This window comes from Patiria miniata, unplaced genomic scaffold (genome assembly GCF_015706575.1).
Source record: "Patiria miniata isolate m_02_andy unplaced genomic scaffold, ASM1570657v1 HiC_scaffold_9, whole genome shotgun sequence".
NCBI classification, from domain to species: domain Eukaryota; kingdom Metazoa; phylum Echinodermata; class Asteroidea; order Valvatida; family Asterinidae; genus Patiria; species Patiria miniata.
In genome coordinates this window covers 16,882,490-16,898,735 of record NW_024037076.1, presented here as the reverse complement: position 1 = coordinate 16,898,735, position 16,246 = coordinate 16,882,490, and the positions used below count along the sequence as shown (strand labels likewise).

Sequence of the window (16,246 nt, the reverse complement as noted above, 5' to 3'; positions counted from 1 at the left end):
GTTTAGGACGTCTTCTTTAGGTTAGAATTTCTCGAAAAGTCAATGGTCAACCCACCAAAAATTGAAAAGAAAATGGCACACCATAGCTTTCATCCGGGAAAAGTACTTGATTAAGGAGTACCCGCTGAATCAAAATTCGTTTTCTTCGTGCAACTCTAATCTAATTGATTAAGATCACAAAATGACGTTTTTGACTGAGACTGTTGGTCCGCCATGTTGGATTTATTTAAATTCGACTAGGCATTTGTAAGTAAGTTCGACGTTTGAAACCACTGCCGTGCTTACACCGTGCTAACGTCGCGCTAAATTCAATTGTATTCGACACGGCATAAGCACGACGTCTGAAACAGGCCTTACCGATAGTGAGGGTTAATAGTAGAACCTGTGAGGTATACCTTAAGCTTTGCTGGTATTGGGCTGAGCTGGGTTGAGGTACATACTGTACCATGTGACGGTTATTATAACTTGTTAAGCTATTCCAAGAACACAGGATAAAGTTTGGACGCTTGACTTGTGTGAGGGTTAATGCATTAGCAGTCAAGGCTGTGAGGATTATATTGTACCATGCGGTTGGTTACCCGGCTTTCATTTTGGCGGTTTGTAGGAGTTGCTGACTGTATTAGTCCCTGTTGTGCCCGAAAAATGCCCGGCCTATTACTTACTGTTGCACCCGAAACCGCCCCAAAATTGGTGCTGTATTTTGTTACGCTGTATCATACAGACCCATATTAACAGTGAACTCTATAGTCATATCGGCGTGTAGCTTGACAGTTCTCCTTTCAGATGGGTGCGTGGGCGTGTTCATCTATTCAAACCGTGGACGAAAAATACCAGAGAACAAAAGAGAACAATATCCTCCACGATTTCCAGCATACGTCCGCAATTGGGGTCGTGTACAAAACCTATGGGAGTCTAAAAAAAAATACAAACAAAAAAGGGACAACTGGACGTCCACGATCGACGGTGTGTATGTATGCACATAGAAATTCGAGAAGACAATCGACTTGTTCAGGAGAGAAAAAAGTGCCACCCGATCAGCAGCTGCAGAAAGGTTACGTCACGCAGCACACAAAAATAATTATATGATTGCGATAACATTTAAAAAAATATCAATTCCCTCTACTCTCTGTCAGCAATACCCTCATTCCAAGCACAAACGCATTTTTTTTTCACGGCAAAAGGCCGATGGGAAATCGACGCGGCAAGAGGTAAAGACAGTTAGACAGCCAAATGGACAGGCTCCAACCTGTACGTTTCGCTCTCCACGGCGAACGGCGACGGGCAGACGGGACATCGTCCACAAAATGGTGCGGACCACTGGGCCAACAAATTAGACGGGCTCTGCATACTGCACCCTCCGCGGCAAACGGGCGCGGACGGACCGGATACCGTCCACAAAATTGCGCGGCGCAGTTACGTAAGCCAATTATTTTTGTAAATGTATTAAAGAAGGTGCGTTGTCGTCCTGGTCGTCTCTTTCCCTCCTTGGTCGTGTATAAAGCATGTTTGTGTGCATGCTCTGTCTGGTTCATGAGCAAGATGTGGTCTAAGAAGTTCAATTGCCTCCCGGTGCACCTCGTTGATAAGTGGTTTGGGTTTGATTGTCTTGTGGATGACACTGTTGAGAACCCTGTCTGTCCGTTTAACGTATCCTATCATGATGCGGTAGCATGAAGGCAGCAAAGACTTGATCATTTAACAGAATAACTTATTGGTAGGACCAGAGGTAACTAAATGATTACGGGATACCTCAACTGGAAATATTGTCCTGGTACTCTCTGCCTATGTACTAAACTCGAACTCGTACAAAACATTCACTTTAATACGAAAAAGATGCTAGTCCACTGTAGGCCTATATACTGAGCTGAATCCTACCTGAATGAAGCCCATGCCTTTCTTGTCTGACTAAACTAAGAGTACGCGCGCACGCAGGGCGCCAAATGTCCTACAAGGTATACCACTGACATAAAAAAAAATCGTCAGGCCGCTCTAACGTTACTGTTGCTGCGCGCAGCTCACCCTAGCAAACACTTTTGTTACGCTACCATCGTGTCCGTGTTTCATATAGTCCTAAATTCACGCTACACCGGAACCGCTGCATTCTGCGCAACATTGCAGTATGTGCCACGAGCGCGCCAATCTCCAAATGAGGATATTTCATAAGGATATTCGTGGCGATGTGCTAACGGTTGCACGCGCATGGCGATCTATATTGTTACGTCGACAGTTAAGCAACGTTTTTCCTGTGAGGTAAGCATGTATTTTGCTGCGCTTTCTGCACACTGGCTCCTTAAAACAGAAGGTGGCTCTGTTGGCAAAAATCGTGTGCTTAGCAGCGCCATGTAATTTGACTCAGTTGAACGCGGATAATGGCCCGAACCAAATTCATTTAAAAATGTATCAATTTGACTGAAGTTTGCTTAATTCTCAATCGATGAACTAGGACGTGAAGGAGGGGACGTACAACTTAACTAATTAGGTCTATCATTTTTAGAACAGCTGCAGTTTGAAATCCCCCTTGTCCCTACTTCATGTCCCCCTGGATATCACACGGGAAACCAACGTCAGGTATCTAAGAGCTTTGCTACATGATAATCAAATGACCAAAAAACCGGAAGCTAATCGCTGGTGTTTTTTTTTTACGTAGGTGTGCACGGCCAGGCACCGACGGTCACCTGTCCTAGTGATGTCACGTCATGTACTCAGAGTGGATCGACAATTGCCATCGTGTCGTGGTCACCAATGCCATCAGCCACCGATGATGTTGATGTCTTCGCATCCAGCGACATCACATGTCAGGATGGTGGAGGCAATGGAGTGGTGTCAGGTGGCACTTATGCATTGGGCACCACAACAGTGACATGTAGTGTCACCGATTCTTCTGGGAACGAGGGTTCATGCCAATTTGACATCACGGTTTTGGGCCAAGGTTGGTGCTGACTTTGAAACTGAAGACAAATTTAAACATGTAGGGAACGGGAACCAGTCAACTTGGAGGGCGGATGATTTTGTGCGCAAAATAATTTACATTTACATTTACGTTTACTTACAACAAAAAGTAACAAGAACCTAACAGCACCCGAAGGATCGCCCAAAAGAGATAAAGTAAAAAAAGGAAAAAAGGAAAACATCAAAAATATATATTATTGTAGCGGTACTGCCCGTGGACGACTGGAATGTAGGCTACTCGGCTACATTCCAGCTCTTACGATAAGAATGACTCTACTATTGATTCTGGAATTATAAGCAAGATTTACTACAAAAAGTATCAAATCTCCGGCTCCTGGTTGGGTTAATTTGAAGAGTGTGCAAGTAGAACATTTCGAATTGTTGAAGAGCACGACGGACATTACTTGTCTCCTATGCTTTAATCCAACATTGACATTGCAGAATGATTTAATATTTATCACAGCTTCAGACCTGGACTTGACGAGTAAAACTGCCTCCCAGAGTTCTACTCGCGGTGGATTACCTGCGTCACGGGCTATCGATGGACAAACGTCAACCTATTCACACACAGGTTGGTTTTTGAGCACATCCATAGATACTGCAATAAGTGAATTACATGTTAAGAATATTACCATCTTACCAAACGTTTCTCTTTGTGTGGACTAACATTACTGTTAAGTTGTCGAGATATAATAAGACATAATTATAGTGCAATTCAGGGAAGGTATCACAAAGTTTAACCACTATCACCACTCGTTGACTTATTTTTTTACGTGAACATTAATTTTCTCGACCGCAAATTTTAGACCCTGACGCAGATGCGTGGTGGAAAGTTGACCTCGGAGCTGCCTACTGCCTGAGAGAAATATCTGTCATTAATGTCCTTCTAGATCACGCTGGTAAGAATAAGTAAAATGTGACCCAAAATCCCTTCTTGAATCATAACCGTTTCCACCCAACATTTACATGTGAAATATTTGCTAGCTTCGTGCAAAATATACTGCAACTATTATCATGGAGCTTCGACGACTTTTGTTTACTCTATAATTGTATATTTTACATGCGCAGATTTTTTTTGGAAATTGATGTGGCAAAGAATTTGAGTATTTTTATTTTTATCATAGATCAAGTGTTGGAAGGTGCGGTAGTTCGAGCTGGATTAAATTCCAATCACTTGCAAAATACTGCCGTCGGATCTCCAGTCACTCTTGCCCAAGCTGAAAGCGGAGAAGCCATTCACTTTGTGTCCAACACGGTTATAATCACGCGATATGTAAGTGTGGCTTTCACAGGCAAATCGGAGTTTCTTCACATTGCGGAGGTGATGATTGAACAATTCGGTGAGTATACAAGATTCTGTTGTAAAAGGTTATGTTTAAAAAGAAAACCAACATAAGGCAGAAATGTGTGGGTTTAAACACGAAGCTTGTTTATTTGTTTTACTTTGTCTTGTAAACATTTATATACATGCGTTTTATTATCTTAGAGGGTACTACCGAGACAACCACAGCAGCAGAAACAACTACAACTGACGTCACCTCCTCAGGTGAGACTGGTAACTTTTCTATGTTGCAAACAAATTGCGTTTTTTTGGTTCTCAATCGTAGATATAGATCAGCGGCTAGAAGGTGCGGTTGGTTGAGCTGGTTTAAATTCAGACCCCTTGCAAAATCGAATCTCCAGGATACAGGGGGGATAAACCCCTCACTTTGTACCGAACTCAGTGATAGAGCCTGAAAGGTGACCACTCCAAAAGGTGCTCTTCCAAACCCCTAGAATAGTTTTGAATTGAAATTTTGTAACATTTGATTTCTTAAGAAAATCACCCTGGTAAAGGTCTTTGTAAAATTGTTACTAGAATCTGAATTAATGGAAACTAAAAAATCGCATGAGGTGAAAGAGAAATATCGTACTAAATATTGACCTCTCATTTCCAAAAAACTTTTAAAAAGTGGACTAGTTGAGGATGGAGCACTCGTACAAAGAATTATTTTATGAACAAATTGTGCGGCAGTATTATTTTTATTATTTTTAATAAACCTGAGAGAGTAAGGTTCATTTCCAAACAAATCTCAAATTACTGTTATAAGCACGATCAAACAAGCAAAAATAAATCTAGAATCCATCGCATGTAGGTGTAGGCCCTACCTGTTTGCATCGTTTTCATTTTTGTACTCACGCCAGGCGGTAATGTGAATACAAACGCGATCGAACAAAGATACCGTATCTATATATAGGTACGACAATTTAGCTGTAAAGTTTGTAAGGAAAATTCGTTTTTACCAAGCTGCAACTGATTTGTCATCATTCTTGTGGGTGCCGAGATAAAATTTCAACACGAGTGTTTCCCGGGGGTAAGTACGGTCAGTACGGTCATTCTGTTACAAATTATAGCAAGAGAAAGAGCAACCCCGTGAACAAATCCCAATAGAAAGTTCGCGGAGGGGTCTGGAAGCTCAAAGACAAAATGGCGCACTTCAACCTTAAAAAGGCCGGGCAGTATTTTGATCATCTCTCAGCCGGGCTAAAATCTCGGCCATAGAGCGACGAAAAATTATGAAACTGGTTACATGCATAGAACAACTTATCATAAGCATACCGCAGAAATGTTATGACCATAGGTGAAAGGATTTTGGAATTAAGCTAATTAATTATTCATTTGCACGAATGGTTGCTCTACGCACGAAATTCTGCTCTGTGTACACTACGCATATCGGGAAATTGAGTTTTCACTCCCTGTAGCGCCGGAAAATTTTCCCTGCGCGGCAACTCGTTGTCCGATATTCATGTTTTTGGTATCAAAGATGCGCAAGGCTCGAGGCTAAAAAGTCATAACAGTTCGGGTTGCGAAAAACATTTTTCAAAGCAATCGCGGCAAAACTGCAGGGGGGGGGGGCGCCAACTGCCCCTTTAGAGTTAAGACTCTGTAATTGCTCTATAAAGGCTCTGTAAAGGTGGATCTCAAAGGCCAAACGGATTTTTTTTTTACATTTCTGAGGATATGATCGAACAATTTGGTTTGTGCTTCTGTTGTAACAGGCAAATGGTATTCGGGTACGGAAACTGGAAATAACGTCCTGGGGCCATATTAATGAAACCTTATTAAGCCTAGTTAGTTACTAAAAAGGCATGTAGTTGTTTACTATAGCCTAGTTGGTAACTAATTGGTATCCATGAAACATCACTAGCGTTAGTTAAATTCTAAGTTCGTTACTAAAGTTAGTGTTGATCAAGGGCAACTCAAGTCACTAGTTAGCAACTACATCATTTTTTGTTGTGTCAGACTTGGCTCTTTAGGTGGCTTTCCCCCAATCGGTTGCCTTCTTGGACATATTTTCATACTTGACAGGCATTCTCTTGACTTCGATTTTAATTTGGATAATCTAGGCCTTGTCTGACTACACTGACAAGTATACATGCACGTATACGCTGCGCACCAAGTATACATCAACATCATCATCATCAATTACGACACACCTCTGAAAATGTCAGTTAATGCTATACCAGACATTGATAGCTAGCAACTTGTGTTGACGTTTACGCATTCTGTAGTCATCTGGACTAAAGAAACTAAACCTGAACCAAAAACTTGACGACGCCAAAATAGAAGATTCAGCTTGAGTCGATAATGGATGGTAAATTCTTATTATGAAAAAAAACACCCTTTTTGCAGTCATGTATTTAGGTGAAACTATAAGATAATTGGCACAACTACTCTCCTCGTGTTACCACAAATAATTAAAAGTATAAATGTCTTTAATTGCTTTAAGCTGATAGTGATACAGAAGCGCCGACGGTAACGTGTCCTAGTGATGTCACTTCGTGTACGCAGAGTGGATCGACAACTGCCATCGTGTCGTGGTCACCAATGCCATCAGCCACTGATGATGTTGATGTCTTCACATCCAGCGACATCACATGTCAGAATGGTGGAAGCAATGTAGTGGTGTCAGGTGGCACTTATGCATTGGGAACCACAACAGTGACATGTAGTGTAACCGATACTGCTGGGAACGAGGGTTCATGCCAGTTTGACATCACGGTTTTTGGCCAAGGTTGGTGCTGACTTTGAAACTGAAAATAATTTTCAACATGCAGGGAACGGGAACCAGTCTACTTGGAGGGCGGATGATTTTGTGCGCAAAATCATTCCTAAATGGAAGCCCTTATTAAATGGGTTGCAGACGTTCAAACTAGGAACACGTGTTTTCGTTAACTTTTACGGACCGGGGTATTTTGAGTTTTCTCAGGACCGGGATTCTTGGGCCGATTGTTCTAACATTTGGCAGGAATGTTGGTTGCGCTGCAGCGACCACAAGAGGGCGCTTTACTTTTGTTTTCCCCTTTTTAGAGACAACAGTTTTATTTGGGCATAATTTCTGTTGAACAGAAAAAAAATCCTGATATGGAGCCATCTCGAACACACCCTTTTAGGGGCATGACAACGATTTTCGAAAAAAAGGGGGCAGGGTTTTCATTATGCCCACCATGGAAAAATTGTTCCCACATTCATAGAAAAATGAAACTTTCCACCAACATTGGCATTCATGAGAAAAAAATGGGGATGCTACTAATCATTTGCCCACCATCGAAACTTGTGCCTACCTTTCATAAATGAGTTAACTTCTCACATACTTGGTGAAAGAAAATAAATTCAAATGTGGAGCCACTGCAAACTCATCCTTTTAGAGGCATGAGGGGCTTACTCACTGTGCCCACAATTGCAATTTTTATATTTTGTGGCTGATTTCTTATTACAATGATTGGCCCATAACCTATTTGACATTATTGGGTAACACTACGACTTACACCAAAAAGCATGGGTAAGTAGGCTAACCAGTAATCAATCGCGGTAATCAATCGGCGGCATATCCTCGCGCGCTATGCAGTGCATGTAAAAATACAGCGACCTCATGCGGCCACTATTTTAATGCAAATCAGTTGGACCCTTCGAGAGCCTTGGTTCAATCGTCGGTGAATGTTGTTCATAAATATCATGCCAATCGGGACCGAATTAAATTTAGTCTGGCATAACCACAAGTGGTGTGAACTGAACAGAAATTATTACCCAAACAATAGGGAAAAACACAACCCAATTTGAGGAAGTTGCAATTTTCACCCTTGCTTAGGCGAGCCCTCAAATTAGAATCCCTCCCCAGACCGTTCGGGGTTGAGCCCGCCCAGTATGTTGAAGGGATTGGGACCTTGCATGGAACCGATCGGCCTGGATTAACTCCACCAGGCTTCTGCACCATGGCTCTGGCTCATCACAAAGGAACCAATTTGCGACGCGCTAATCCTCCAGTAGGCAATAATGACTGTGATGAGCTTCATAGAAGTTGCCGCTGGTAATCCCAGCGGGCCGAATAATCCTCCAACAATGGCCAGACTTCAATTTATGTTGCCTATTATCAAACCCTGAGTCACCAGTTTGGACCGATTGGGGCGTCACGCTTCAGTGACCGGGTGGCTTCTGGCTTCGTACCGATTGGGGTGAAAGAAATTAGCATACCGGACCCGGTACCCGAACGGTCTGTTATCTGATGGCTCGCCTTAGGTAAAATTAACCCAAGCATTTTTTTCATTGAACTAGACTTGATTTTTGTAGTGTTCCAGATTAAGTACAAGAAGTTGCACATCCCCGGGTACGGATTGGGTTACTTTATACAAAACACTACAGAAAAATTTGTAAGTAGAAATTTTCGAATTGTTGAAGAGCACGACGGATATTACATGTTTTGTCTCCTATGATTTAATCCAGCATTGACATTACATAATGATTTAATATTTATCACAGCTTCAGACCTCGACTTGACGAGTAAAACTGCCTCCCAGAGTTCTACTCGCGGTGGCTTACCTGCGTCACGGGCTATCGACGGACAAACGTCAACCTACTCACACACAGGTTAGTTTTTGAACACTTCCATAGATACTGCAGCAAGCATCTGACCCGTTAAGACTATTTACATCTTGATCTTACCACAAGTCTCTCTTTGTGTGGACTGACATTATTGCCAAGTTGCCAAGATATATTTAAAACGACATATCGTCAGCAACACCACGAAGTAACACCCATGTACATACCAGTACAAACTAGCAATCGGAGAAAACGGCATCTAAAGTTGAACGCCTTCTAAAACAACACTTTGCGTCAAAACGGCAAAGTATTTTTAGTTGGGTTTCTCGTTGTGGACACGTGATGAATTGAAATGATTAAATCTGCTGTTTTCCACCGGTTTGTGTATTTAATCAACAAAAAATAAGAGAACAAATTTGAGTGTTAGTTCGTGAAACCGAAAAAAGCAGCGAAACTGTCAATTTTCGTTTTCACGAAGTAACACTCTTTGCAACACGAGGAAAGTGCAACTTCAGGTCAGCGCGCGCGCGCTCATACAAGGAGAGTGTTACTTCGTGAAAACGTTTTTGCTCACATTTGAGCAGAGTGCACGCCATGCATTGCAATGGTAAAAGGAACTTGGGTGTTACTTCTTGAAAACGAAAATTGTCACTTTTGCGCAAAACTTGCCATTGATAATTAGTGTAATTTTTAAATAAAGCTCTTGAAGCTTTGAAATTTCGTGCTATGGTAGGCCTTAATGAATAATGTAAATCCAAAAAACTGAAAAAAAATCGAAAAAAATTGGTTTAACACGGTGGAGTGTTACTTCGTTATGTCGGTGACGACATAGTATATTTCATATAGGCATGGCATCACAAAGTATAACCGCTATCACCACTGATGGATGTGAATATACATTTTCTTCACCGCAAATTTTAGACCCTGACGCAGATGCGTGGTGGAAAGTTGACCTCGGAGCTGCCTACTGCCTGAGAGAAATATCTGTCCTTAATGTCCTTCTAAGTCACGCTGGTAAGAATAAGTAAAATGTGACCAAAATCCCTTCTTTAATCATAATCTTTTCCACCCAACATTATACCTGAAATAACACCTAGTGTCGTGCATATTGCAACTATATCATGGGATTATGACGACTTTTGTTTACTCTTTATGTCTGTACTGGTAATTTATTCACTAAATAAGTAATTTTGAATTACTGCATGCTTTGTGCGGATAAGGCGTTCTTTTCATAATTCTTAAATATAACTTCTACTATATTAAAAAAATTAAACTTATCACATCTTTTGCTTAAGCGTTTTTAATACATAGAATAAATACATAATTTAATCTGATTGATAAGATTATTGACCATTGTTGCTTGGTCAAGTGTATTTTGTTTACTATCATCTCGATAGTTAGAAAATATCAGATGACAATTTTATTTGGTTAAAGACCTGTTGACGTTATGCTTTGTCAACTACCCATACATTTTAATTCAAGTAATTATTGTCGTCAACTTTAGTCATAATATTTTAGTTAACTTTTATCTGTCATTCACTTTGATCTTCTTTTCATCGCATACTCATTGCAACTTAACTCATAAACTTTAATCGTTCTTATCGTTTACCTCTCTACTTTGCTTCTTCTTATATAAATTTACTCCTAAAAGAACTCCTATCCCCGGGTGATGATGAATATGTATAGCTTTTGTGAGTGGACGGTGGGGCGGCAGCGAAGAAAATTTGAATCTGCCAAGCAGAAAATGGCTGCTGTCTTGTTGCTGGCCCTACTATCACTAAGTTTCACATGTCTCCCTGCACGCACGGCTAGGTTGTACAGGCGTCAGTGATTGTTTCAATTGTACTTATGATTTGCATTTTCAAGGTTATGTTACCACGTACTAAACGGGATTTAGCTCTCTGCTTTGTTGCCTGTGATCAAATGTGTATGTGCCATGTACAGCTCACATCTTCTGTTGGGTTGTAATACACTAAATAGAATGAATAGTCATCCATAAATTTCATTAAGAGTTACTTATTTGTATATAATTGTATGATTTTCATGCAAAGATTTTTTTTCCGTAAATTTACGTCTCAAAGAATTTGCATATTTTTTTCATAATCATAGATCAGCTGTTAGAAGGTGCGGTAGTTCGAGCTGGATTAAATTCCAATCACTTGCAAAATACTGCCGTTGGTTCTCCAGTCACTCTTGCTCAAGCCGAAAGCGGAGAAGCCATTCACTTTGTGTCCAACACGGTTATAATCACGCGATATGTAAGTGTGGCTTTCACAGGCAAAACGGAGTTTCTTCACATTGCGGAGGTCATGATTGAACAATTTGGTGAGTATATTCAAGGCTCTGTTGTAAAACCAAGTTCCTTTTCAAAAGAAAACGGGTAATATAATCAGCTCAGGGTTTAAATGTCGAGAAATTTCGTTTTTGTTGTGTACACATTTGTATTTGTGTTTTTATAATCCTAGAGGGTACTACTACAGCTGCTCCAACGACACTAAGGATAACAACTGATGTCATTACCGAAATCCCAGCCACGACTGCTGCAGAAACAACTACAACTTACGTCACCACTAAAGTTGACCCAAGAACTACCGAGGTAACTAAAGATACGACTGCTTAAGAGACAACCACTGCCAAAAACACAATCACACTTGACGTCACAATAATAACAAGTCGTTAAAATCCAACAATTGTGGACATTACCTCAATTGATACGACGACTTATCTCGAAACTAGCACACCAGATCTCCTCACAACAATGAAATCATTAACTACGAAATTAACAATTTTTCCCCAGACAAGTACAGCGGATACAACCACAACCAAAGAATCAACAACTGTCGATGCCACCACTTTTCCCAAGACAAGTACAGCGGATATCACCTCAACGAAAGAATCAACAACTGTGGATAAAACCACTTTTCCCAAGACGAGTACTGCGATCGTCACTACAACTAAAGAACCAGCAACTGTCACTGTCACCACTTTTCCAGAGAAAAGTACAGCGGATATCACCACAACGAATGAACTAACAACTGTCAAAACGACCACTTTTCCCAAGACCACTACAGCGGAAACCACCACAATTAAAGAAGCAACAACTGTGGACATAACCACTTTTCCCGCGACAAGTACGGCGGATATCACAACACCAAAAGAATCAACAACTGTCGATGCAACCATTTTTCCTAAGACAAGTACAGCGGACATCAACTCAACGAACGAAACAACAACTGTGGACACAACCAATTTTCCCGCAACAAGTACAGCAGGTATCACCACAACAAAAGAATCAGCAACTGTGGATACAACTACTTTTCTCGAGACAAGTACAACGGATATCACCACAACAAAAGAATCTACAACTGTCGACGCCACCACTTCTCCCACAACAAGTACAGCGGATGTCACCTCAACAAAAGAATCAACAAATGCCTACACAACCACTTTTCCAAAGACAAGTACAGCGGATATCACCACGACAAAAGATTCAACAACTGTGGATACAACAACTTATCCCGAGAGAAGCACAGCGGATATCACCACAACAAAGGAATCAACAACTGTCCAAACAACCACTATCCACGATACAAGTACAACGGATACCACCACAATTAAAGAATCAACAACTGCCAATACAACAAGTTTTCCTGCGACAAGTACAGAATATATCACCACAATAAAAGAATCAAAAACTGCAGATACGACTACTTTTCCCGCAACAAGTACAACAGATACAACCACAATTATAGAATCAATAACTGTTGATACAACCTCTTTTCCAGCGACAAGGACAACGGATATCATCACAATTAAAGAATCAACAACTACGGATACCACTACTTTTCCCGCAACAAGTACAACGGATACCACCACAATTATAGAATCAACAACTGTGGATACAACCGCTTTTCCCGCGACAAGTACAACGGATATCACAACAACAAAAGAATCAACAACTGTGGAAACAACTACTTTTCCCGAGATAGGTACAACGAATATCACAACAACAAAAGAATCAACAACTGTGGATACAACCACTTTTCCCAAGACAAGTACAAGGGATATCACCACAACAAAGGAATCAACAACTGTCGACGCCACCACTTTTCTCACGACAAGTATAGCGGATATGACCACAACAAGGCAATCAACGACTGTCGATGTCACCTCTTTTCAAATGACAACTACAGCGAATATCACCTCAACAAAAGAACCAACAACTGTCAAAACAACCACTTTTCCCGATACAAGTACAACGGATACCACCACAGTTAAAGAATCGGTAACTGCAGTTACAACTTCTTTTCCTGCGACAAGTACAGCGGATATCACCACAACAAAAGAATCTACAACTGTCGATGCCACCACTTTTCACACTACAAGTACAGCGGATATGACCACAACAAAGAAATCAACAACTGACAAAACAACCACTTTCCCCGATACAAGTACAGCGGATGCCACCACATTTAAAGAATCAACGACTGCCGATACAACCACTCTTCTCGCGACAAGTACGGCGGATATCACCACAACAAAGGGATCCACAACTGTGGATACAACTACTTTTTCCGAGACAGGTACGACGGATATCACCACCACAAAAGAATCAACAACTGTGCATACACAAACTTTTCCCACAACAAGTACAGCGGATATGACCACAACAAAAGAATCTAAAACTGTCGACGCTATCACTTTTCCCACGACATGTACAGCGGATATGACCACAACAAAGCAATCAACGACTGTCGATGTCACCTCTTTTCAAATGACAACTACAGCGGATATCACCACGACAAAAGAATCAACAACTGACAAAACAACCACTATCCCCGATACAATTACAACGGATACCACCACAATTAAAGAATCAACAACTTCCGATACAACCATTCTTCTCGCGACAAGTACGGCGGATACCACAACACCAAAACAATCAACAACTGTGGATACAATCGCTTTTCCCGCAACAAGTACAACGGATATTACCACAACAAAAGAATCAACAACTGCGGGTACGACTACTTTTCCCGCAACAAGTACAGCGGATATCACCACAACAAAAGAATCAACAACTGTCTACACAACCACTTTTCCCAAGACAAGTACAAGGGATACCACCACAACAAAGGAATCAACGACTGTCGACGCCACCACTTTTCCCACGACAAGTACAGCGGATATGACAACAACAAGGCAATCAACGACTCTCGATGTAACCTCTTTTCAAATGACAACTACAGCGGATATCACCACAACAAAAGAACCAACAACTGTCAAAACAACCACTGTTCCCGATACAAGCACAACGGATAGCACCACAAGTAAAGAATCAATAACTGCAGTTACAACTTCTTTTCCCGCGACAAGTACAGCGGATATCACCACAACAAAAGAATCTACAAGTGTCGATGCCACTACTTTTCACACGACAAGTACAGCGGATATGACCACAACAAAGGAATCAACAGCTGACAAAACAACCACTATCTCCGATACAAGTACAACGGATACCACCACATTTAAAGAATCAACAACTGCCGATACAACCGCTCTTCTCGCGACAAGTACGGCGGATATCACCACAACAAAGGGATCAACAACTGTGGATACGACTACTTTTCCCGAGACAGGTACAACGGTTATCACCACAACAAAAGAATCAACAACTGTGGATACAAAAACTTTTCCCTCAACAAGTACAGCGGATATCACCACAACAAAAGAATCAACAACAACCGCTTTTCCCGCAACAAGTACAACGGATATCACCACAACAAAGGGATCAACAACTGTGGATACGACTACTTTTCCCGAGACAGGTACAACGGTTATCACCACAACAAAAGAATCAACAACTGTGGATACAAAAACTTTTCCCTCAACAAGTACAGCGGATATCACCACAACAAAAGAATCTACAACTGTCGACGCCACCACTTTTCCCTCGACAAGTACAGCGGATATGACCACAACAAAGCAATCAACGACTGTCGATGTCACCTCTTTTCAAATGACAACTACAGCGGATATCACCACAAAAAAAGAATCAACAACTGACAAAACAACCACTATCCCCGATACAGTTACAACGGATACCACCACATTTAAAGAATCAACAACTGCCGATACAACCGCTCTTCTCGCGACAAGTACGGCGGATATCACAACACCAAAAGAATCAACAACTGTGGATACAACCGCTTTCCGCGCAACAAGTACAACGGATATCACCACAACAAAGGGATCAACAACTGTGGATACAGCTACTTTTCCCGAGACAAGTACAGCGGATATCACCACAACAAAAGAATCAACAACTGTGGATACAAAATCTTTTCCCGAAACAAGTACAGCGGATATCACCACAACAAAAGAATCTACAACTGTCGACGCCACCACTTTTCCCACGTCAAGTACAGCCGATATGACCACAACAAAGCAACCAACGACTGTCGATGTCACCTCTTTTCAAATGACAACTACAGCGGATATCACCACAAAAAAAGAATCAACAACTGACAAAACAACCACTATCCCCGATACAATTACAACGGATACCACCACATTTAAAGAATCAACAACTTCCGATACAACCGCTTTTCTCGCGACAAGTACGGCGGATATCACAACACCAAAAGAATCAACAACTGTGGATACAACCGCTTTTCCCGCAACAAGTACAACGGATATCACAACAACAAAGGGATCAACAACTGCGGATACAACTACTTTTCCCGAGACAAGTACAACGGATATCACCACAACAAACGAATCAACAACTGTCTACACAACCACTTTTCCCAAGACAAGTACAAGGGATACCACCACAACAAAGGAATCAACGACTGTCGACGCCACCACTTTTCCCACGACAAGTACAGCGGATATGACCACAACAAGGCAATCAACGACTGTCGATGTAACCTCTTTTCAAATGACAACTACAGCGGAAATCACCAAAACAAAAGAACCAACAACTGTCGAAACAACCACTGTTCCCGATACAATCACAACGGATACCACCACAAGTAAAGAATCAATAACTGCAGTTACAACTTCTTTTCCTGCGACAAGTACAGCGGATATCACCACAACAAAAGAATCTACAAGTGTCGATGCCACTACTTTTCACACGACAAGTACAGTGGATATGACCACAACAAAGGAATCAACAACTGACAAAACAACCACTATCTCCGATACAAGTACAACGGATACCACCACATTTAAAGAATCAACAACTGCCGATACAACCGCTTTTCTCGCGACAAGTACGGCGGATATCACAACACCAAAAGAATCAACAACTATGGATACAACCGCTTTTCCCGCAACAAGTACAACGGATATCACCACAACAAAGGGATCAACAACTGTGGATACAACTACTTTTCCCGAGATAGGTACAACGGATATCACCACAACAAAAGA

At 41.4% G+C, this 16,246-nt stretch overlaps 1 protein-coding gene across 1 annotated transcript; it reads left to right on the top strand.

The window, feature by feature from the left end:
• Positions 1-1,539: 1,539 nt before the first annotated feature.
• Positions 1,540-16,235, top strand: LOC119720927 (mucin-3A-like; the record flags this gene model as incomplete). The annotated part of the gene is made up of 11 exons (XM_038190793.1): positions 1,540-1,636; positions 2,648-2,929; positions 3,756-3,848; positions 4,074-4,289; positions 4,436-4,495; positions 6,720-7,004; positions 8,747-8,854; positions 9,728-9,820; positions 10,916-11,131; positions 11,272-11,402; positions 11,604-16,235. Coding segments are annotated over exons 1-11 (6,213 nt in total), but the record flags the coding sequence as incomplete, so codon positions are not given.
• Between the last annotated feature and the right edge of the window lie 11 nt (positions 16,236-16,246).